This window comes from Chrysemys picta, chromosome 1, assembly GCF_011386835.1.
Source record: "Chrysemys picta bellii isolate R12L10 chromosome 1, ASM1138683v2, whole genome shotgun sequence".
Lineage (NCBI taxonomy): Eukaryota > Metazoa > Chordata > Testudines > Emydidae > Chrysemys > Chrysemys picta.
In genome coordinates this window covers 350,928,177-350,953,433 of record NC_088791.1, presented here as the reverse complement: position 1 = coordinate 350,953,433, position 25,257 = coordinate 350,928,177, and the positions used below count along the sequence as shown (strand labels likewise).

At 43.9% G+C, this 25,257-nt stretch overlaps 1 protein-coding gene across 1 annotated transcript; it reads right to left on the bottom strand.

Annotated features, from left to right (window-relative positions):
* Positions 1 to 8,056: 8,056 nt before the first annotated feature.
* Positions 8,057 to 9,131, bottom strand: LOC101951204 (olfactory receptor 51G2-like). The gene has a single exon (XM_008175895.4). The coding sequence runs from the start codon at positions 9,108 to 9,110 to the stop codon at positions 8,172 to 8,174; it is 939 nt and encodes a 312-aa protein (XP_008174117.3). The 5' UTR covers positions 9,111 to 9,131; the 3' UTR covers positions 8,057 to 8,171.
* Positions 9,132 to 25,257: the final 16,126 nt, after the last annotated feature.

The window sequence follows — 25,257 nt, the reverse complement described above, 5'->3', positions numbered from 1 at the left end:
GGGATAAGAGGGAAGTACCTCTCATGGATTGGTAACTGGTTAAAGATAGGAAACAAAGGTTAGGAATAAATGGTCCACTTTCAGAATGGAGAGAGATGAATAGTGGTATCCCTAAGGGGTCTCTACTGGGACCAGTCCTATTCAACATATCCATAAATGATCTAGAGAAAGGGGTAAACTATGAGGTGGCAAAACTTCCACATGACAGAAAATTGCTCAAGATAATTAACTCCCAGGCAGACTGCAAACAGCTTCTAAAAGATCTCTGATAACTGGGTGACTGGGCAACAAAATGGAAGATAAAAAACAGGGTTGATAAATGCAAAGTAATGCAAACTGGAAAACATAATCCCAACTATAGATATAAAATGATGGGGTTTAAATTAGCTGTTACCACTCAAGAAATAGATCTTGGTGTCATTGTAGGTTGTTCTCTGAAAACATCCACTCAATGTACAGTGGCAAAGAAAAAAGCGAACAGAATGTTGGGAATCATTGAGAAAGGGGTAGATAATAAGACATAAAATATCGTATTATCTCTATATGAATCCATGGCACGCCCACATGTTAAATATTGCATACAGATTTGGTCACCCCATCTCAAAAATATATATATTGGAATCAAAAAGGTTCAGAAAAGGGCAACAAAATGATTAGAGTTATGGAATGTCTTCTGAATGAGGAGACATTAACAAGATGGACGTTTCAGCTTGGAAAAGAGACGACTAAGGAGGGATATGGTAGAGGTATTTAAAATCACAACTGGTGTGGAGAAAGTAAAAAAGGAGGTGTTATTTATAGTGGTCACCAAATGAAATTAACAGGCAGCAGGTTTAAAAGAAACAAAAGGAAGTATTTTTTTCACACAATGCTCAGTTAACCTATGGAACTGCTTACCAGAGAACCGACTGGCTAAGCAGCAGTTCTGCAGAAAAGGACCTGGGGATTACAGTGGACGAGAAGATGGATATGAGTCAGCAGTGTGCCCTTGTTGCCAAGAAGGCCAATGGCATATTGGGCTGTATTAGTAGAAGCATTGCCAGCAGATTGAGGGAAGTGATTATTCCCCTCTATTCGGGAATGCTGAGTCCATACCTGGAGTATTGTGTCCAGTTTTGGTCCCCCCCCCACTACAGAAGAGATGTGGACAAATTGGAGAGAGTCTGGCGGAGGGCAACAAAAATGATTAGGGCGCTGGGGCACATGACTTATGAGGAGAGGCTGCTGAACTGGGTTAATTTAATCTTCAGAAGAGAAGAGTGAGGGAGGATTTGATAGCAGCCTTCAACTAAATGAAAGGGGGGGAGGTCCAATGAGGATGGAGCTCGGCTGTTCTCAGTGGTGGCAGATGACAGAACGAGAAGCAATGGTCTCAAGTTGCAGTGGGGGAGGCATAGGTTGGATATTAGGAAACACTATTTCACTAGGAGAGTGGTGAAGCACTGGAATGTGTTACCCAGGGAGGCAGTGGAATCTCCATCCTTAGAGGTTTTTAAGGTTTGACAAAGCCTTGGCTGGGATGATTTAGTTGGTGTTGCTCCTGCTTTGAGCAGGGGATTGGACTAGATGACCTCCTGAGGTCTCTTCCAACCCTGATATTCTATGATTCTATGTTGTGAAGGTCAAGATTATAACAGGGTTCAAAAAAGAACTGGATAAATTCATGGAGGATAGGTCCATCAATGGCTATTAGCCTGGATGGGCAGGGATGGTTTCCATAACCTCTGTTAGCCAGAAGCTAACAAGTAGTATTGTATACCAGTGCTAGAAGTCTAAACAATAAGATGGGTGAACTAGAGTGCCGAGTATTAAAAGAGGATATTAATAAAATAGGCACCACAGAAACTTGGTGGAATTAGGATAATCAATGGGACACAGTAATACCAGGGTACAAAATATGTCGGAAGCACAGAACAGGTTGTGCTGGTGGGGGAGTGGCACTATATGTGAAAGAAAGCGTAGAATCAAATGAAGTAAAAATTTTAAATGAACTAAATTGTGCCATAGAATCTCTATGGATGGTAATTCCATGCTTAAAAAATAAGAATATAGCAGTAGGGCTATATTACAGAGCACCTGACCAGGATGGTGTTAGTGACTCTGAAATGCTCAGGGAGATTAGAGTGGCTATTAAAATAAAAAACTCAATAATAATAATGGGGGATTTCAACTATCCCCATATTGATTGGCTACATATCACCTCAAGAAGGGATGGTGAGATAAAGTTTCTTGACACCTTAAATGACTGTTTTTTGGAGCAGCTAGTCCTGGAACCCACAGGATGAGAGGCAATTCTTGATTTAGTCCTAAGTGGAGCTCAGGATCAGGTCCAAGAGGTGAATATAGCTGTACCGCTTGGTAATAGTGACCATAATATAATTAAATTTAACATCCCTGCAGCAGGGAAAACTCCACAGCTGCCCAACACTGTAACATTTCATTTCAGAAAGAGGAACTACACAAACATGAGGAGGTTAGTGAAACAGAAATTAAAAGGTACAGTACCAAAAGTGAAATCCCTGCAAGCTGCGAGGAACCTTTTAAAGACAGTATAATAGAGGCTCAACTTAAATGTATGCCCCAATTTAAAAAACAGATTAAGAGAACCAAAAAAGACCCACAGTGGTTAAACAACAAAGTAAAAGAAGCAGTGAGAGTCAAAAAGGCATCCTTTAAAGAGTGGAGGATAAATCCTAATGAGGAAAATAGAAAAGAGCATAAACTCTGGCAAATGAAGTGTAAAAATACAATTAAAAAGACCAACAAAGAATTTGAAGAACAGCTAGCCAAAGACTCCAAAAGTAATAGCAAAAAAAAAAAAAAAAATTAAATACATCAGAAGCAGAAAGTCTGCTAAACAACCAGTGGGGCCACTGGATGATCAAGATGCTAAAGGAACACTCAAAAACGATAAGGCCATTGCAGAGAAACTAAATGAATTCTTTGCATTGGTCTTCACTGTGGGGATGTGAGGGAGATTCCCAAACTTGAGCCATTCTTTTTGGGTTAGAAATCTGAGGAACTGTCCCAAATTGAGGTGCCATTAGAGGAGGTTTTGGAACAAATTGATAAACTAAACAGTAATAGGTCTCCAGGACCTGATGGTATTCACCCAAGAGTTCTGAAGGAACTGAAATGTGAAATTGCAGTACTACTTTTGTCTGTAAATTATCATTTAAATCAGCTAATGTAACACCAATTTTTAAAAAAGGGCTCCGGAGGTGAACCTGGCAACTACAGGCCAGTAAGCCTCACTTCAGTACTTGGCAAATTGGTTGAAACTATCGTAAAGAACAAAATTGTCAGACATATAGATGAACATAATTTGTTGGGAAATAGTCAACATGGTTTTTGTAAAGGGAAATCACGCTTCACCAATCTACTAGAATTCTTTGAGGGGGGTCAAAAAGTACGCAGACAAAGGAGATCCAGTGGATATAGTATATTTAGATTTTCAGAAAGCCTTTGACAAGGTCCCTCACCAAATGCCCTTAAGCAAAGTAAGCAGTCATGGGATAAGAGGGAAGGTTCTCTCATGGATTGGCAACTCGTTAAAAGATAGGAAACAAAGGATAGAAATAAATGGTCAGTTTTCAGAATGGAGAGAGGTAAATAGTGGTGTTCCCCACGGATCTGTACTGGGCCCAGTCCTATTTAACATATTCATAAACGATCTGAAAAAGAGGTGGCAAAATTTGCAGATGATACAAAACTACCAAGATAGTTAAGTCCCAGGCAGACTGCGAAGAGCTACAAAAGGATCTCACAAAACTGGGTGACTGGGCAACAAAATGGCAGATCAAATTTAATATTGATAAATGCAAAGTAATGCACATTGCAAAACATAATCCTAACTATATACATACAATAATGGGGTCTAAATTAGCTGTTACCACTCAAGAAAGAGATCTTGGAGTCATGGATAGTTCTCTGAAATCATCCACTGAATATGCAACGGCAGTGAAAAAAACAAACAGAATGTTGGGAATCATCAAGAAAGGGATAGATAATAAGACAGAAAATATCATATTGCCTCTTTATAAATCCATGGTACTCCCACACCTTGAATACTGTGTGCAGATGTGGTCGCCCCATCTCAAAAAAGATATACTGGAATTGGAAAAGGTTCAGAAAAGGGCAACAAAAATTATTAGGGGTATAGAACGACTTCCGTATGAGGAGAGTTTAAGATTCGGACTTTTCAGCTTGGAAAAGAGGCGACTAAGGGGGGATATGATAGAAGTCTATGAAATCATGAGTGGTATAGAGAAAGTAAATATGGAAATGTTATTTACTCCTTCTCATAAAACAAGAACAAGGGGCCACCAAATGAAATTAATAGGTAGCATGTTTAAAACAAACACAAGAAAGTATTTTTTCACGCAACGCAATGTCAACCTCTGGAGCTCATTGCCAGAGGGTGTTATGAAGGCCAATACTATAAAGGGGTTCAAAAGGAAGCTCGATAGATTCATGGAAGATAGGTCCATCAATGGCTATTAGCCAAGATGGGCAAGAATGGTGTCCCTAGCCTCTGTTTGCCAGAAGCAGGGATTGGGCGACAGGGGATGGATCACTTGATGATAACCTGTCTGTTCATTCCCTTTGGGGTACCTGCCATTGGCCAGTGTCAGAGGACACGATACTGGGCTTGAAGGAACTTTGGTCTGACCCAGTATGGCCATTCGTATGTAAGCTGGGAATGAGCAAAAGGGGATGGATGACCTGATGATTACCTGTTCTGTTCATTCCCTCTGGGGCACCTGTGATTGGCCACTGTCAGAAGACAGGATGCTGACCTAGATTGACCTTTGGTCTGATTCAGTATGACCATTCTTATGTTCTCATGTAAAATGGTTTTAAAATACCAGGCAGCTGTCACACCTCTACACTCACGTACAAAATGTATCATGACAATCTGAGTGAGACAGGCTTTGCTCTGGAGTTACAGGAACAGAATCGGTCCAGGTTACATTCTTTTGGGAAGTGTGTGGCATCCAGCCTAGTTTCCCTGTGTCTCTGAGAGCATCTTCCCCTCTGTTTGCCCCTTTCTTGTGGAAGCAGCCTTTGCTGAAACCCGTGTGAGCTTGGGACCAGTCACCATAGAGCTCAGCCGTAGCTGTGTTACAGGGCCAAAGTGTGAAACTGACCTTTGTCCTGAGACTGCTTTCTTCCAGCCAGTCTAAGATGAGGCCCCCGTGTCTGTTTCTCCAATTTTTGGCAGTTAGACCTCATCACACTCCAACACTCACCTCAGAAATCCACTACCTACCCATCACTGTCTCCCCCGAGCTCCTGAACATGTGCCTCAGACACCAAGAGGCTGAACTCATGGGCCTTCCCAGAAACCAGCGGTCACAGGAGCCTGTGGTAAGAAGCCTTTTATAGACCAATGTCCAAGGTGTTCCTCTATGAAACCCTGACACCATCCTGATCTTAGGGTTTCAGAGTATCTGAGAACTGGAAAGTATTTATCCTCCCACCACCACTGTGACACAGGGCAAGGCTATTATCCACCTGTGCAGAGGCTCAGAGACACCCACTGGCTTTCCCATGGTCACACATGGCACAAGAATCAAACCCAGCTGTCTTGAGTCACAGAGCAGTACCCAGACCACAGGACCAGCCTTCCAGCCATCTGAGCAGTGACAGGCCTGGCTGGATTCTCTGCTGTGCCAGAAGCACTGCAGAGAGCAGGGATGTCAATGAGCTAGTTACAGAGGTGTTCTTTCCCTGCCTCAATGGGGTTTAGAGCAGCCTGGGGGCTGAGCTGATCTCCACTCAGTGGTAATGGCTCCCAAGAGCACAGCACACTCTGTCCAAGTCCCTGTGGGTAGGGGCTAACCTAGAGTGCCCTGTTGTGGCCTGAGGTAGCCCTGCAGTCACCCTGCCCTGTCTGGCCAGGACAGAGTTGGGCCGTGGTAACAGCTACCCCACAAGCTCAGGCTGCTGTGGGGAGCCCCAGACTCTCCACCTTCCCTGGCAGTGGACCCTGGGGGGGGGGGAAGGAACAGAGGCTAGGGGCTTCTCTCAGGGCCCCTGTCATCTATCCAGGGTTCTATCACAGTGGCTCTGGTTCCTTGGGCAGCTCTTACCACAGTCTAGCTCTGGCCTCTCACCTGGAGAGGGGGAGGAGCTTTGGGTAAAGAACAGGAGCAGGGGTTGGTGTGTTGGGGGAAGAGATGTGGCACAGGGTGGTGTCTCAGGGAAAGAGGAGGAGCATAGGGTGGGGCATCAAGGGGGAAGAAGGAGGCAGGGGTTGGGTCACCATGGGGAGGGGACTCCTGCCTGTGTCCCTCATTTGCATTTTTAATGCAAATGGACTGGGCTGGGATAGGCGCTAGCTGTGCCTCTGTGCGGGAGCCAAGGACCATTTCCACCAATTTCCAAGCAGATGGAGCAGCAAAACAGAGGGGAGTAGGAGGACATCTGGTCCTGAGTCTCTTGCCAGGACTCCTGTGTGTCAGACCCTCACTCGCACATGCAGCTCTGCTCTACCTTGGTGGGGAGAGGGCTGAGCAGGTGTGTGGTATGCAGAGACATCAAGGGTCGGGGGGGGGGATGGGACAGATATGCCTGCATGGCTTCTCCTGGGGGTCCTTCATTAATCGTGTCTCTGACATGACTCAGTCATGAACACCTGACTGAGGGCATAGGGGGAAGGTGGGTGTCCATGCCCCTTGAATAGCCCCTGTCCACATCTGGTGCAGCCCTCATGGTTCCCACAGCACCCAGAGCGCTCATTAAGGGCCAGAACTGTGACTGGAAAACAGCCCTGCAGCTTTTTTCATGGCCCCTGGATGTTTAACATGAGCTGGGACAGTGACAGGCCAGGTGTAAAGGGAAACAGCATCCACATACCTTCTCTTTATTGACTGTATCAATAGATACTGTGAGCTTGGAGTAGCCACTGATACAGCTCTTTATGGGCCAACATCCCATCGGTCCACTGGAAGGCTGTATCCCCACTTTGAACTTTAGGGTACAAATGTAGGGGCCTGCATGAAAACTTCTAAGCTTAACTACCAGCTTAGCTCTGGTCCCGCTGCCACCATGCCCTCCCTGGGAAGCCTTGAGAAACCTTTCACCAATTCCCTGGTGAATACAGATCCAAACCCCTTGGATCTTAAAACAAGGAGAAATTAACCATTCCCCCTCCTTCCTCCCACCAACTCCTGGTGAATACAGTTCCAACCCCCCTGGGATCTAAAACAAGGAGAAATTAACCATTCCCCCTCCTTCCTCCCACCAACTCCTGGTGAATACAGATCCAACCCCCTTGGATCTAAAACAAAAAAAAAATCAATCAGGTTCTTAAAAAAAAGGCTTTTAATTAAAAAAAAAGGTAAAAATCATCTCTGTAAAATCAGTATGGAAATTAACCTTACAGGGTAATCAAACTTAAAGAGCTCAGAGGACTCCCCTCTAGTCTTAGGTTTAAAGTACAGCAAACAAAAATAAACACTCTAGTAAAAGGTACATTTACAAGTTAAGAAAACAAAGAAAAACTAACACGCCTTGCCTGGCTATTTACTTACAAGTTTAAAATCGGAGAGACTTGTTTAGAAAAATGTGGAAAACCTGGATTAATGTTTGGTCCCTCTCAGTCCCGAGAGTGAACGCACTCCCAAACAAAGAACACAAACAAAAGCCTTCCCCCTCCCCAAATTTGAAAGTATCTTGTCCCATTATTGGTCCTTGGTCAGATGCCAGCCAGGTTACCTGAGCTTCTTAACCCTTTACAGGGAAAAGGATTTTGGAGTCTCTGGCCAGGAGGGATTTTATAGTACTGTACACAGGACAGCTGTTACCCTTCCCTTTATAGTTATAACAACATCCCTTCTCTTTATTGACTGTATCAATAGATACTGTGAGCTTGGAGTATCCACTGATACGGCTCTTTATGGGCCAACATCCCATCGGTCCACGGGCTCTCAAGGAAAACAGTGATTTCTAATCTCCTTCCCCCAGTACACTTTCCTCCCTCACCAGGAGTTGGGCACAATTCCTCTACCATTGTTCCAGGCCTTAGACACCACATGAACCTCTCTCTACAATGTGGAGATAAGTAGCTTATGTCATCTTCGATATAAGGTTCCAGGTTGGAATAGGTATCCCATTTTTTCATCTCCCATGTCACCAGCACTGGACCAGGGAGGTGAATTGACCGTTCACTTAACGAGGGCCCTGATTATCCTCGTACGAAGGTGTTTGCTTTTCACGCTGTACACAATTGGGTTCATCAAGGGCGGGACCAGCAGGGAGATGTATCCCAGGAGAATCTGAAGTATGGGAGAAGAGCCCTTCCCGAATCTATGTATCACAGACAGGCCGATCTCTGGCGTGTAGAAGAGCAGGACGGCACAGAGGTGGGAGACGCAGGTGTTCAGGGCCCTGAGGCACTCTGTGTGGGAAACAACACTTAATACTGTTTTGATGATCATCACATACGAGAGGAAGATGAGCATTGAATCCAACCCCATTGTTAAGAGTGTAGTAAACAAACCATAGATGTTGTTGATTCTGATATCAGAACAAGCCATCTTCATGACCTCCTGGTGTAGGCAGTAGGAGTGGGAGAGGACATTGGCTCGACAGTACTGGAAACGTCTCAGGAGAAAGGGAAGTGGTAGTATTATGGCCACCCCTCTTAGCACAAATGCCAGTCCCATCTTGGCTGTTCTTGGAAGGTTTAAGATGGAAGCATATCTCAGCGGTTCACGGATCGCAATGAAGCGGTCAAATGCCATCAACAAGAGCAGGGAGGATTCAATGCACTGAAGTGAGTGGATGAAGAACAGCTGGGCAAAACAGGCATCGAGGCTGATCTCCCTAGAGTTAAATAAGTATATGCCCAGTATCGTCGGTATTGTGGCTATCGATAAGGCAAGGTCTGTGATGGCCAACATGGAAAGGAAAATGTACATGGGCTCGTGAAGGCTTGAATCTGTTTTTACAATGAACAGAATGAGTGAATTTCCTAATATTGAAATAGCATACATTAAACAGAAGGGAACAGAGATCCAGAGATGAACATCTTCCTGACCTGGTAGCCCGGTGAGAAGGAACACTGCAGACTTGAATTTGGTATCATTGAGAGGTGACATCATGGACTGGGGAGGTCCGAGGAGTATTGAACTTTCCTTTCTAAAAGGAAAAAGAACACGATATTTAACAAGACATCTTTCTGCTCTCAATGCAAGTCTAGAGAGCAAAAACATAGAGTTGGATTTATGGCACCAATAGGAAGATAGGCATTGCCAGTTTGGATGAAACCTGTGATCCATCTAGCCCTGTATCCAGTGGCCAATTTATATCCTTCAGAAGAAGATGGAAGAAGCCCTGCAAGAGGCAGCTATGAAATAACCTGCACTCAGGGAAAGTTTCCCCCTGACAACCACTCATTAGACATAATTTGTTGTATAAAACAGGAAGGTTTAGAGCCCTTCCAATAGTTTTTCAATTAATCCTGATCACGGTAATTGAATATTTTGTTTCCCCATATATCCATCCAGTCCCTCTTTGAATCGTGCTAAGCTCTTGGCTACATTGATATCTTGTGGCTGTGAGTTCTGTAGCCTACTTGAGTACTCTGCAATTTTACAGTTGTGACCTTCCCAATTACACCCTTTCTGGCCCTCCAACTCTGAGTGTGGTTCATTGTATCATGACGTGTGTAAACACATGGCAACAGCATTATTAAAACAGTCATCGTATTTATCTGTCCTGTATTGAAGCCATTCATAAACTTATGTTTTTTGCCTCACTATCTATCTATCTATCTATCTATCTATCTATCTATCTATCTATCTATCTATCTATCTATCTAATCATTTTCTCCACTCCTGAGAGTTCAAATTATTCCACTGCCTCTTTCGAGCACATGGGATAAATTCTTAGGGACAGGTGTTTAATTCAATAACAGTGACTTTAACGGCATCATTCCAGATTTACATGTGTAAATTCGATCAGAAATGGGTTCTATTAACTTTCCCTTAGCAAACGGTCTCAGTGATACACTCTGACCCCCAAGAATCCTTCTAAGAGAAGCTGGAGTGCTTTGCCTGGCCAGTGTTCCTTGAATCCAGAGAGTTTTATCCGCCTACAGGCTTCTCTTCATCCTCACAGGACCTGCATCCTCTCCTCATGCAAGGGTTTGTAGATATCTACCAAGTTACAAGCTAAGATAAAGTTACCATATTGGCAGAACAAATGGGTGAATAGTGCAAACAATAGATTTCCACTAATATCCAGGTGAGTGTGCAAGTTACTTCAGCCATGCTTGTGTAACAGGTAATGGGTGTCAATTACATACAGCCACTATAACACTCCCCTTTCCTGCCCCTGAGCTCTAATCTGCTGAAACACTGACCGGCAATTCTGTTCTGTCAGGACTTTTTGGAAAGGTTTGTGCAGGTATTGCTGAGGGATTGTGTTCATGACCCTTAAGGTAAGTGTTAGAAACAGCTTCTGGGTCAGTTACCAGGACATTGCATCATAAAACTGTTCACTGAACAAAGAGATAATGGCACAAACCCATTGCAAACAGTATGTGGAGCACTTCTGAAACACTATGTAAAGCAAAACCAATTAAGCAATAATGTTTCCACTGCTCCTTCCTATAGAGCAGAGGTTCCCAAACTTATTTGGCCTACCGCCCCCTTTTCAGAAAAAAAATTACTCAGCGCCCCCCTTTTCAGAAAAAAATTACTCAGCGCCCCCCTTTTCAGAAAAAAAATTACTCAGCGCCCCCCTTTTCAGAAAAAAATTACTCAGCGCCCCCCTGGAAATCTACCTTCTTTAAGCGAACAAACAGAAAGATGCAGTGACAAATTTGCATTCTTTTATGTATCTATATTTCTACCTACGTCCTACAATATAGTAAAGAAAGATGTGTTATTAGAATATCGCCCACAACATCAGGTATACAGTGGTTTTTGCGTAAGACGGCAAAAGACAACCAAACTAAAATACTAATGAAACTAATAAACTAGGTTTTGTTCTTTGCTCAGCATTAGATATATGTATTTGATATTAAATTGTCAAATATCAAACTAAATTTATCAAGAAATAATTAATTTAAAAAATAATCAATATGCAATTAAAATCAGTTAATAGTTTTAATTTAGTTTGCCCTTATTTAAATAATTGTTCCTTATTAACACACACCTTATTTACCAATTAACACAGATGATTCGATAGATATAAATAAATGTTAATAGTTAACAGTTTTTTTACGATTTCATTCCCGTTTTTGTTAATATTGTAATAAAAAATATGACAAATATATTGACTGTACACTTCAAATAGTACTGTACCGACACAAGCCTGCTACGATTTTATTATTAGTAAGCACTAGAGACACAGAAACGTACGGTAGATATGTAAGAAAATGTATAAAAATACTCACGTGTAAATTGCTGTTTTATTGAAACAACAATAATACAATTTGCTTTGTATGTGATCCGTAATCTGTAAAGATCGAAGGTATCGAATATGAATAAAAAATTTTAAATACTTATTGCACTATTGTTAACTGCTTTTTACACAACTCAGAAACAATCTAAATTAGATTTCATACATGTCGCCTACTTATAGTATCATATTGTAAACAAGTCATTACACGCACATATTCCTGCCGATGCATGCTGGACTTCCTGACAATGCGCGACACGCTCGCCTGCCAACACTTGCTTGTTAAGAGCTGTTGGCGGACTTGACACCTGATCGGTTATAATTTGTGAATTTATTTGGAAAATAAAGTAATCAGTACAACTTTAACTCTATGTTACACAACAGATGAAACATGTACGAACGGTTTTTCAAAATGTTCTTATATTCTCTTCTTTATGCTTCCACCGCCCCCTTATTTTTATTCAACGCCCCCCATTTTTATTTTATTCAATTGCACCCGAGGCTACTACTGCCCCCCTGGATCGTTCCAGCGCCCTCCAGGGGGCGGTATCGCCCACTTTGGGAACCTCTGCTATAGAGCTTCTAAAAACTCTGCTTCTGCCTTTCGATATAGAGGCATGTCATGAACGTTTGGTTTCTAATATTTGTATTACTTTGCAGCATCTCAGCTCTCATTCAGTCGCTTGTTAGCAAACAATAGTCTACTAGCTCCCCTGTCTCTGACTTAATAGCTGACTGGTTCTCCTCAGGTTCTGTTCTGTCAGTCTGTAGCCGGTATCCAAAGTAGTAACCGCCATTGGGATCGATATATGAAATATTCATTCCCTGAGCTCTCACTCTCCAGTACATAGTAACCCCAGCACCTGTTATTCAGGCATGATGAGGGTTTGCAGGAAGAGGATTTCAAAGTCAAATGCATGTGGAACTTCATTTCCCACATGAAAGTAGTCTATTGCTTTCTGACTGCCTGTGACCTGTTTTTTGAAAACCTTCATTCTCCTATGTTACGCATTATTCCTATTGCTCAGATTAAATACTGCTTTGGTTCAAGAAGGCAGGCTGGTCACTTGCCTGACCGCTAGTCACAGACTCCAAGAGAGAAGAAACACAAGTGCCGAACCCATTCGGAGCTGCAGGGTAAGCACAGTTGACCCACAGTGTGCAGTAGGCCAGGGCCCAGTTCAAGGTTGGGAGGCTCTGGATTCTACAGCATGACAGGGCAGTTATGAGGCCAGACATGCGGCCCTTGCAGACCAGAGAGGGGACAGAGAGGCAGGAAGGTCTGTAATTCTGAGGGGTAACTACAGGGTGGAAATGGTGGACTCCTCAGCGAGTCAGAAAACAGAAATATGACCTATCATACCTGTTACCACAGAGCAACACAGCTCTGATTTCCAGGAGCAAATAAACCTGATCTGATTTGGGAACTAGTCACTGATATTCAGTGGGGTCTCTTCTCGTTTAGCCCCTGGCAGGATCGGGCCCAGAGCACACGGCACCTCCAGAAATGGGAGCCCTTGAGAAATCCTGACTCGGGGCATCAGGGTTTTAACACTCCGAGCTCGGTTTGAATCTCAGATTTCTGTGTAGCCTGAACAGCCCAATGTAGAGCATGGGCAGATCTAGGGGAGGGGTTCCCAAGCTACCTAGCGCTGCCTGTCCGCCATCCCCTCTCACTGAGTCACCCCGACAGCCCAGCTGAGTCCTCTGCCACTGCACAGAACATCTGCCAATGGAAACAGCTTGCAGCCTTTCCCCTTCACTGCACATTTTAAAGATAGTGAAACCTGCCAACGTACCCAATTCCTGCTAGACGGGGAGCTGCTGACACCAGAGGTCTTCACCCTAAACAACAAAGAGTCATCAGAGAGGCTGAATGGGCAGCAGGCAGTATCTGTTCAGACAGGGAGGTAGCTGTCTTTATGAAGCATGTCTGCACATTCCCTTGGGGGCCACTTGGCCATCAGGGAACCTCAGCTGCTTGGCTTCTTGTGCACCAGCTTTAACCCCCGTCACGGCCAATGGCAAACTGCAGGAGGCCAAATCACAGGGGATGTGTGGTGATGCTGCCCAACTGGATTGCAGCGCCAGCCCTGCTACAGGCTCTATTCCTGGAATCCGGGCTTGTCATCACTCTTCCATGATGTTATCACAGCTGTAATCGTGCTTAAATTAAATAATGAATAATAATAATATTTGACCAGATTTCTCTCTGGCAGTCCCCTTTCCTGCATTGCAGGGAAGAAAGATTGCACAGGCTCAGGGCACATTGTGTGAAAAAGTACTTTCTTTTGTTTGTTTTAACCCTTCTGCCTATTAACTTCATTGTGTGACTCCTGGCTCTAGTGAAGGGGTAATAACACTTTCTGATTCTTTTTCTCCACACCACTCATGAATGTATAGATCTCTATCCTATCCCTCCTGAATCATCCATGTTCCAAGCTGAAAAGTCTCAATCTTTTTAATCTCTCTTCATCTGGAAGTTGTTCTATACCCCTAAAATTTTTTGTCACCCTTCTTTGTACTTTTTCCAATTCAAATATATCTTTCTTGAGATGGGGTCACCAGAATTGCACGTAATGTTCAAGGTGTGGCTATACCATGTATTTATATAGAGGCAAGACAATATTTTCTCTCTCATTAACTGTTACTTTACTAATGATTCCAAATTAGGGGTGTGTGTGGAGCCCCCATTTAGGGAGGCTACCCCCAGGGTCCAATCCCTTCTGCCCTTACCTGGGGTTCTTTCAACCCAAAGATCTTAGTAACTTTTACTCTGTGTGAGGTCGTGTCAGGAAATAAATCAGGGGAGACACGGCCATCTGACAGATAGATGGCTGGCACAAACAGGGCAACACCAGAGTGCTTTCACTTATAGCTAAACTTTACTTAGTCTCAAGCACTTACACACGTCCGCAACAGGATAGTAAAATACCCCCAACTTTCAATAATTACCGAAGCTGAGTGTGGCTCTCGAGTGGCATAGTGGCAGCCTTCCGGTGGCCGAATCTTCCGCCTGCCGGTGGGGACCACGAGACGCGTCCAGAGGGAGAGCCCTGAAGAAACCCTCCCGAAGAGTCCATCTAACTCAAAATTTTCCCCCTAATTGATACATTAGTAATACAATGACATGTCACTTAAAGAAAATGTGTTAAGCAAGCAGTTTCAAAGGTCAAGCAAGGGGTTTCCTTCTGGTCATAGTTTAACCAGGTGTGTTTATTGCACACCTTGAGGCCCCTAAAATGCATGTGTCAGGGTTCCCCCCCATCCTGAACTCTGGGGTGAAGATGTGGGGACCTTCATGAAAGTCCCCCTAAGCTTGTATTCTACTAGCTTAGGTTCAAACTTCCCCAAGGCACAAATTCCTTTCCTTGTCCTTCGACGGTATTGTTGCCACCACCAAGTGATTTACACAAAAATTCAGGGAAGGGTCACTTGGAATCCCTATTCCCCCAAAATATCCCCCCAAACCCCTTCATTCCCTTTCCTGGGGAGGCTTGAGAATAAACTACCAACCTTAGAAATGTGAGCACAGACCAGATCCTTTGTCTTCAGGACACTGAAATCAATCAGGTTCTTAAAAGAAGAACTTTATTTAGAAAGAAAAAAGAAAAGAATCACACTTGCAAAATCAGGATGGAAGGTAACTTTACAGGGGTAATAAAAAGTTTTTAAATGCAGAGCATTCACCACTGGGCTCAGCTTCCCAGTTACAAAAACAGGAATAAAATGATGTCTGTAGCATAGGAAAATTCACAAGCTAAACCAAAAGATAACCTAACACATTTCCTTGCCCTACTTACAATTTCTGGGAATTTAGATGGATTATGCCAGGTATATTTTCAGGAGATGTTGTACCTGCTTGGCTTCTCCCTCCATCTGGAGAGGGAACAACAAAGAGAGAGCACAAACAAAACCTTCCCCCCAAATTTGAAAATATGTTCTTTCCTCATTGGTCCTTCTGGTCAGGTGCCAATTAGGTTATCTGAACTACTTAAACCCTTAAAGGTAAGACAATTCAGTATAGCTGCCAAGGAGGGATTTTATGCTACCCTTCTCTCTCTTTATGACAAATATATCAGTAATTTCAACACAATTCTTATCAGGAAGGACACGGGGTCAAGCTGCCCTTTCCGTGGCACCCAAAACCCCCTCCCCTCCTGCCTTGGGTAAGCTGAGGCTGCTGCATGGCCAATTTACAGCCTGCTGACTTGGCTGCTTTTAGCAATAAGCAATAGTAGTTTCAGGCACTTTACTGGTTTGCTGAAATCTCCCCATACAGCACTACCTCCTGCAGCTGGAACCCCGAACTCCACCCACCCCTTTGTGGTTGCAGGAGCCCTGGGTTGGTCGGAGCCCCACAGCCACACTGCACCTCCCCTCCTGAAATCTCAGGCGGCCCCACAGGAAAGGCTTGTCTCTTCTCAATGAACCTGAGGTTTTTATATGTGCCATGCAGGTTCCAGGGCAGCGGAGGAGGCAGCTGTGACAATGCCCCCATATTCATCAGAGTGGTATCATTATGATATGATGATGGCAATAGTTATGATGCATTTTGAACAAAATGTGTCTTGTGACGTGTCTATGGAAAAGTTATGATTTGCACAATGTGAAGATCCTATTTGTATGCATGTATATTTTTGAATATGAAGTTATGACTATTGACTATGTATCTGTATTTAATAGTAGGTACACCTGGGTGGCACCCACTAGGCAAAATGCTTCCAGTCCAGACTGTGAAAAGCTTATTCAGGGCAATAGGTAATTAGGAGAAACAATAGGCCCTAAGAAAAGTATATTCCCCACCTGCTGAGCCTTCCTGAAAATGCTCCAGACAGCCTAGGGATAATAACGAGAGGCCCTTGTGACACCTTAGAGGCTACCAAATTTATTTGGACATAAGCTTCCATGGGCTATAACCCACTTCATCTGATACAGACTAACATGACTACCTCCCTCTGAAACCTATGGCTAATGGCTGCTATGTGTAGCCAATGATTTTACTTTAGTATTTATTTATCGCTCAATGTTATGATTAATCAATGTGTTTTATTACATATATTTGTGGTATGTTAATTAAAGTTGATTTGTACATTTATAACTGTATAATATTAATCAGCATTAGGAGGAACTCTCTAGTGGACATAAGTAAGACAAGCTGAAATGCAGAGGCCTGTATGCCAAGGCCTGCAAGACTGTAGCTCAGCTATTTTGGGCCTTGAAGACAAGAAACCATGGTGCAAGTCGATGGCCGAGAAATAACCCGAGATATGATGGGAAAGAGGTACCAGTTGGTAATATTGCAAAAGTATAGCTGGGAAAATTAAATTTAAATAATAAAATGCTGTAACAACAAATATTGTCTCTAACATGTGCCCCAACTGCAGGACAAATGTGGTACATCAATGTTGAAAAAAAACTACCCAGCGTATAGAATTTGGGATTCCTCATGTTTCCAGGGGCCACAAACCAATAAGAAAGAGAGGGTTAACACTTTCATATATATGCATAGAATGTAGGTATAAACAAACTCACTGTACAAAAAGAGGTGTCTAGAGCAGGAAAACTGTTCTTCCTATGGGAAACTCCAGCAGGAACCACTCCTATATCCATGGTCAATCCGTGAGAAGGCCAGCAAACTCTAACATCATCTTTGAGGATGTAAGTATGTCTGTAAGTATAACTAGTTCATTATACTTATCTATAGGAATTGTATATGCAGTAACATTTATAGTTTTGTTGGTAACTTCAATAAAACTACTAAAAGATAGATGCTCTTGTAATTGTATATGCTATTTGCCTGTGGTTTCATGTGTTCCGGAGCATGCCACATCCCTCCCCCCACAAAGTCAATGATACTTAGGTGTTTTATATCATTTTGCTTGGTAATTCATTTTGTTCTGTCTGTTATTATTTGGAACCACTTAAATCCTATTTTCTGTATTTAATAAAATCACTTTTTACTTATTAATTAACTCAGAGTATGTAGTAATACCTGGGGGGGGGGAGGGGATGTCAAACAGCTGTGCATATCTCTCTATCAGTGCTATAGAGGGTGAACAATTTATGAGTTTACCCTGGATCAGCTTTATACAGGATAAAATGGATTTATTTGGGATTTGGACCCCACTGGGAGCTGGGCATCTGAGTGTTAGAGACAGGAACACTTCTTAAGCTGTTTTCAATTAAGCCTGCAGCTTTTAGGGGACGTGGTTCAAACATGGGTCTGGGTCTGCAGTAGGTTAGCATGTCTGGCTCAAACCAGGCAGGGCACTGAAGTCCCAATCTGCCAAAGGAAACAGGCTCAGGGGTAGTCTCAGCATATCAGTTGGCAGCCCCAAGGGGTTTTCTGTGATCCAACCCATCACAATAATAAGCAAAAATGTACCCTGTGCAAACCCCGCAACTGGCATCTGGCGGCTGCAGCTGCACCAGGGGAAGCTTAGCCTGTCCTGGCATTTTATATTCACCACCTATTGTTCCCAATATTCAGTTAGCTTTTCTTTTGATTGCCTCTGCACATTGAGAACTATCTACAATGACTCCAAGATCTCTTTCTTGAGTGGTAACCGCTCATTTGGAACCATCATTTTGTATGTACAGATGGAATTATATTTTTCCAATATGCATTACTTTGCATTTGTCAACAACAAATATGTGTTCCCCAGTCACCAAGTTTTTGAGATCCCTTTGCAACTCATCACAGTCTACTTTGGAGTTAAGTATATTGAATAATTTCGTCTCATCTGCAAATTTTGCCATCTCATTGTTTACCCCTTTTTCCAGATCATTTATGAATATGTGGAACCGCAGTCATCCCAGCATAGAACCCTGTGAGGGAGGGATAGTGCAGTGGTTTGAGCATTGGCCTGCTAAACCCAGCATTGTGAGATCAATCCTTAAGGGGGCCATTTAGGAATCTGGTGCAAAAATTTGTTGCGGATTGGTCCCCCTGTAAGCAGGGGGTTGGACTTAGATGACCTTCTGAGGTCCCTTCCAATCCTGATATTCTGTGACATCATTAGCTACCCTTCTAAATTCTAAAAGTGACCATTTATTCCTACTCTTTGTTTCCTATCTTCTAACCAGTTACTGAGCCAGGAGAGAACCATCCTTCTTTACCCCATGACTGCTTACATTTCTTAAGAGCCTTTGTTGTGGGATCTTGTCAACTGCTTTCTGAAAGTCTAAGTACACTATATGCCCTGGGTCATCCTTGTCCATGTTTGTTGACCTGCTCAATGAATGCTAATAGACTGATGAGGCATAATTTCCCTTTGCAAAATCCATGCTGATTCTTCCACAACAAATCATGTTCATCCATGTGTCTGATAATTCTGTTCTTTACTATAGTTTCAACGAGTTTTCCTTGTACTGAAGCTACGATTACAGGCCTGTAATTGCTGGGAGCACCTCTGGAGCTTTTTTTAAATATCAGTATCACATTAGCTATTTGCCAGTCATCTGGTAGAGAAGCTGATTTAAGTGATAGGTTACACAGCATAGTTAGTTGTTCTGCGATTTGATATTTGAATTCCTGCAGATCTCTTGGGTGAATATCATCTGCTCCTAGTGACTTTTACTGTTTAATGGATCAGTTTCTGTAAAAACTCTGTGGTGGGTTGTCCCCCCACCAGGGTGCAATCTGGGAGCTGATGGAACTGCTGAGACCCCATCAATTCAGCTGGGCTGGCCTCTCTCACACTGCTCTGCTGGCCTCTCCATGCAATATTGTTACCCAACAAGAGAGCAGGTGACGCCACACACCCAACTGAGCTACCTGAGTGTTTTATTACTAAGCCACTCAAGGGCAAACAGGAGACAACAGCCAATTTCCCAGCTTCCCAGCCTTGCACCCAGATTTATACCATCTTGCCCTGCACATAGATCTGTACAATGCAAGCTCATTAATATAGGTCACTTTCCACTCAACATGGGATAGATGGGCAATGGCCTTTGTTTACAGAGCTGAGACTTTCGATCCCCAAGAGAAATTGGAGGCTTTTCATCTGCCTCTCCCTCATAACTGAAGGTTGCACTGATGGGATCTGTGGCTGCACTCTGGGTATAGAAAGGACAATACCTCCTGACCAGTCTATGACTGGGGTATTGTGCCCATCAGCTACTCTAACCAGCCTTCCCAGCTCTGTGCAGCCCCCTCCACCCAGTACAACGCCCCTTCAGCAGATCCTGTGGGCAGTGGCTAGTGTGACAGATCCACGTAGCACATCTCTGATGAACCTGTGCTAGCCAGGAGCTGGAGCGGGTCCTAGAGCAGTTGTGGAAGCAGAGGGATTGTGGGTGGGGGGCCTAGATAGCAGTGGATCACTGAGATCTGTGCCTCACTTTGGGTCTCCCTGGATCCTGGGGCAATCTGTTATGCCTCAGGGAGAATTGCAGGACTGGAAGGGATTTCAAGAGGTCATCAAGTCCAGACTCCTGTGATCATGGAAGATCTAAGTATTATCTAGACCATTCCTGACAGGTGTCTGTTTAACCTCCTCTTAAAAATTACAATGATGTAGTTTCTATAACCTCCGTGGGCAATTTATTCCAGCACTTAACCACCCTAGCAGAGAAGAAGTTTATATCCTACTGGAATGATTCAAGGAAATTTCCAAGTATGCAGCCTTGTAGAATCTCCCTTTCCTGGCTTGCACTCTGGGTCTGTAATGCAGGACAGGGGGCTGTCTGGGAGAAATCTGATCCTCTATTATTGATTATTATTATTATTACTATTATTTATTTCAGCAAGATCACAGCTGTGACAGCATCATCGTTACTACTCAGCTGCCCCCGAGATAGCCCTGTGACTAATCAGAACAATACGAACAGTGATGAGAAGCCCGGATTCCAGGAATAGACCTGCAGGAGGGCTGGTGCTGAAGTCCCGTTGGGTAGCATCACTGTGCATCCCCTGTGATTTTGTCTCCTGCAGTTTGCCATTGACTGTGACGGGGTTAAAGCTGGTGCACACGAAGCCGAGCAGCTGAGATTCCCTGATGGCTGAATGGATCCCAGGGGAATGTGCAAACATGCTTCATAAAGACAGTTCCCTCCCTATCTGAACAGACACTGCCTGCCTCCTGTGCTACCTCTTCGATGACACCTTGTACTTTAAGATGAAGACCTCTGGTGTCAGCGGCTCCCCTTCTAGCAGGAATTGGGTACGTTGGCAGGTTTCATTATCTTTAAAATGCAAAGTGATGTGAAAAGGCTGTGAGCTGTTTCCATTTGCAGTTGTTCTGTGCAGCGGCAGAGGACTCAGCTGGGCTGTCGGGGTGACTCAGTGAAGGGCTGGTGGGCTGGTAGCACTGGGGAGCTTGGGAACCCCTCCACTGCACCTGCCCATGGTCCTCAGGGGGTTATTGAAACTGCACATAAATCTGACATTCCAAGAGAGCTTGGAGTGTTAAAAAACTGCAATTTCCTGAATGAGGTTTTCTCAGTGGGTCCCATCTCTGGAGGTGCAGTGTGCACTGGGCACGATCCTGACAGGGACTGAGTGAAGGGAGACCCTCAGGAATATCAGTTAATAGTTCAAAAATTGGCACAGGTTTATTTGCTGCTGGAAATTTAATCAGCAAATCCATTTTTAAAAGTTTTATTATTTGGGTCGATTATAAATGTAGGTATTCAGAGCTGTGTTGCTCTGTGGTAACAGGTCAGATAGGGGATATTTCTGTTTCCTGAATGGCTGAGGGCTCTAGCATCTCTGCTCTGTAGATACCACTAAGAGTTACAGGATTAAGTGTATCTCACCCCCCTCCCTAGTTTCCAAGTGTCAGATGTCAGGGAAAGTTACCTTCCCTCCCATGGGGTAGAATCTCTCGATCCTCCCACCCTCAGACAGCGTCCTGTGGTTCTTCCCTTTGGGAGTCTGTGACTAGTGGTGTGATGAGTCACGAGCCAGCCTTCCCGAACAAACTACTCTTTAATCTGAACAGTGGGAATAAAAGCGAAACATGGGAGAATTAAAGGGTTTTACAAACAACAGTCTGTACACGTCTCTGACCCCAAGCCCTCCCACTCTGATGGGGACCCAGGCAGGCCGAGGCACTCAGACATCCCCAGAGGTATCTGTGCCTGTCAGTGTGAAGAGCTTCTCACAGCAGCTGACCCACCTCTGGACAGACTCCCTGATCTGGCAAAACAAGCTGTGTGATGTGACTGGAGCCCGGGAATAGGCTCTTCTCAGTAGCTCTGGTGCTGTCTCTCAACCTCCCTGAAGTGGTTACTGAGCGATGGCTTTTCCTGAGCTGTTGCTTTCCTTCCTGCTTGTTTTCCAGCAGCCTGCTGTTAAACTAAGAAGAGCCACAATGGTTTCAGCCAATACAGCCATAACGTCAGCATCCCGATAGTTAACCCAATATAGCTCTACAGCAAACACCCCAGAACTGGGTTTAACATACACATTCATTATGGCAGCTCAGCTGCATGTCTGACAGTATGCCATTCCCGGGTGCTATGGATTTTATGAATACAGGACATAGAGAGAGAGAGAAAAAAAAATGTAGAGAGAGAGAGAGAGAGAGAGCAATATACTTTCCTGTGTGAAATGAGGTTCCATTACCATGAATACTCATGCATTTGACTTTGAAATCCACTTCCTGCAAACCCTCATCGTGCCTGAATAACAGGTGCTGGGGTTACTATGTACAAGAGAGTGAGAGCTCAGGGAATGAATATTTTCTATACTGACCCCAATGCCTGTTACCACTCCGGATACAGGCTACAGACTGACAGAACAGAACCTGAGGAGAACCAGTCAGCTATTAACCCAGGGACAGAGGAGCTACTAGACTTTTCTTTGCTGACCAGCGACTGATTGAGGGCTGAGATGCTGCAATCTGTTCAGGTTCTGAAGAAATCCAGATGACAGAGGCTACATTTTAATTCCTTCTCTAACCTGAGAAATCATCTCTGAAAGATGAGGCAAAAGATTTTAAGTCATACAATCATAGAATATCAGGGTTGTAAGACCCCTCAGGAGGTCATCCATTCCAATCACCTGCTCAAATCAGGACCAGCACCAACTAAATCATCCCAGCCAGGGGTTTGTCAAGCCGCGCTTTAAAAACCTCTAAGGATGGATATTCCACCATCTCCCTGGGAACCCATTCCAGTGCTTCACCAATCTCCTAGTGAGATAGTGTTTCCTAATATCCAACCTAGACCTCCCCCACTGCAACTTGGGACCATTGCTCCTTGTTCTGTCATCTGCCACCACTGAGAACAGCCGAGCTCCATCCTCTTTGGAACCCCCCCTTTTAGGTAGTTGAAGGCTGCTATCAAATCCCCCCTCACTCTTCTCTTCTGCAGACTAAATAACCCAAGTTCCCTCAGCCACTCCTCGTAAGTTATGTGCCCCAGCCCTCTAATCATTTTTGTTTCCCTCTATCACTTCTCTATCCTGAGAAATCGTCTCTGAAAGAAGATCATAGGAGAAAGAATAGCTTCACATTTGTGAACTAAACTACAGATGTGTAAATGTTATGCCAAGACTTTTCATTGTAATACAAATATTACAAATCAAAATTTCATGTCATGCAGGTATATCAAAATCCAGCACCTAACTTCTTGGAATCTGTTTACTAATTAATGGTTTTAGAAAGTATTTCAGAAGTACTCCAAATACTGTTTGCAATGGTTTGTGTTATTAACTCTATGTTCACTGAGCAGTTGTATGATACTGTCTCCTGATAATCGACCAAAAGCTGTTTCTAACACTTATATTCAGGGTTGTGCACTCTGCAATACCTTTTAAAGAAGGCCTAAGAGAACCGAACTGCTGGTCAGTGTTTCAGCAAAGAAGCAAAGAGTAGAGCTAAGGTGCAGGAAAGGGGAGTGTAGTAAGGGTTGTATGTAATTTACACCTATCATCTCGTACATGAGCATGGCTGATGTCACTTGCACCCTCAACTGGATATCAGTGTAAACCTAATGTTTGCACTATTCACCCATTTGTGACGCCAACCCCTCCCCTGCCATTCTGACTATGTTGGCTTGTAACTTGCCAAATATCTACAGACCCTTGCACGGGGAGAGGATACAGAAACTGTGAGGATTAAAAGAAGCTTGTAGGATGATCAGACTCTCTGGAATCAGTCAACATTGGCCAGGCAAAACACTTCAGCTTCTCTTGGAGGGATTCCTCTATGTTAGAGTGTTGCAGTTGAAGTCATTATTACTGAATTAAGAAACTGGCCCTAAGAATGTATCCCTCTACTGCAAAGAGACAGTGGCATAATATAGAACCTGAGGCGTGGAGAAAATAATATATATGTGTATATAAAAATTAGATAAGGAAACCATGGGTGGTGGTGAACCCACATCTGTGGCAGGCAAACCCCCAGCTCCACCCTTTCCACCCGAGGCCCTACCCCTTCCATGGAGCCAAGCCAGCCCTCCACCGCAGCAACAGGCCATGCCCCAGACTAGTGCCCCCAGCCCCGAAGAACCCCAACCTCCCCAGCCCCCCCCCCCCCCCAGTGTGCGGCACAGCCCCAGCCTTTCCAGCCCTGGTGCGCGGGGGCTGGGCAGCCACATGGACCCAGCCGCCAGCCCCAGCACCAGACCAAGAGCACCCTGCCTTCCCTTGCCTTCTTACTCTCCGCCCATGAAGGAGACACATTAACAAATAGCTTCAATGCAGGACAGATAAATACAATGACTGTTTTCACTGTGCACTTGCCATGTGTTTACACACATGTCATGGTACAATGGGCCACTCTCCAAAATGGAGGGCCAGAAAGGGTGTCAGTGGAAAGGTCACACCTGTAAAATCACACAGTGCTCAAGTAGGTTGTGGAACTCCCAACCACAAGATATTGTTAGGCAAAAATATTCCCCCCCCACCCCCCCAAGAATCAGGCAAGCACAGACAATACTGAAAGGAGTTTATTCATGGTACTGGGAAGACTCAAAAGCAGCTTCGAAAATATGGTGTCATAGGGGCCAGTTATATACATTTTCTTATTAATTCATTTGCATTTATTTGTACATACCGAGACAGACATTGTTACTAATCAAGAGAGAACCCTGAAGAGAGATAAAAATAGGAACAGTATGTCCATAAAGAGGTTATCCTAATTGCATCAAAAGTTTATGACTACCTTGTGGAAGAAGGAGGCGGGCTGGGGGTGTAGGGATGAGTGCTTACAGATATCCGATGGGCTGTGAAGGGAGGGTTTGTTCTGTTCCAAGAGCTGAGTTATTAAGCGGGCATTGACCATATAAGCTTATCAATTGTTTACAATTGTCAGTGTCCTTGCTACTAAATGCTTCTAAAGCATTTCTGCTTGTTCTGAGTTTTCTATTTTAGCTGTGAGCTACATTTTAACTTTTGCCTAGCAATATCAATGGGCCCAAGAGCTTAACAGGTTTCAAACAGGGACTGGATATTTATATGGGTAAGAGGAAAATCCAGTTAGAGTAGTAAGGACTAAACAAAAAAGCTCTTAGACGGGATCTAAACCTTCCTAATTTATGCTACAATATATGTCTAATGAGTGGGTCTTGGGGAGCAACTTTCCTTGGGAGCAGGTTATCTCAAAGTTGCCTATTTCAGAGCTTCTTTCACCTTCTTCTGAACCATCTGGTACTAGGTATTAGATACAAGGCAAGATGGACTACAGTTCTGACCTAGTCTGGCACTGCCTATGTTCCTATCGATGGTATAAATCCAAGACCATGCTTTAGCTTATCTTCCTTGAGCTCCCGGGAATCTCTAGACTTGCACTGAGATCAGAAAGATGTCTCGTTAAATATCATCTAGTCTCATTTGTTTTTCTTTCTTTCAGGAAGGATATTTCAAAACTCCTTAGACCTGTTCAGTACATT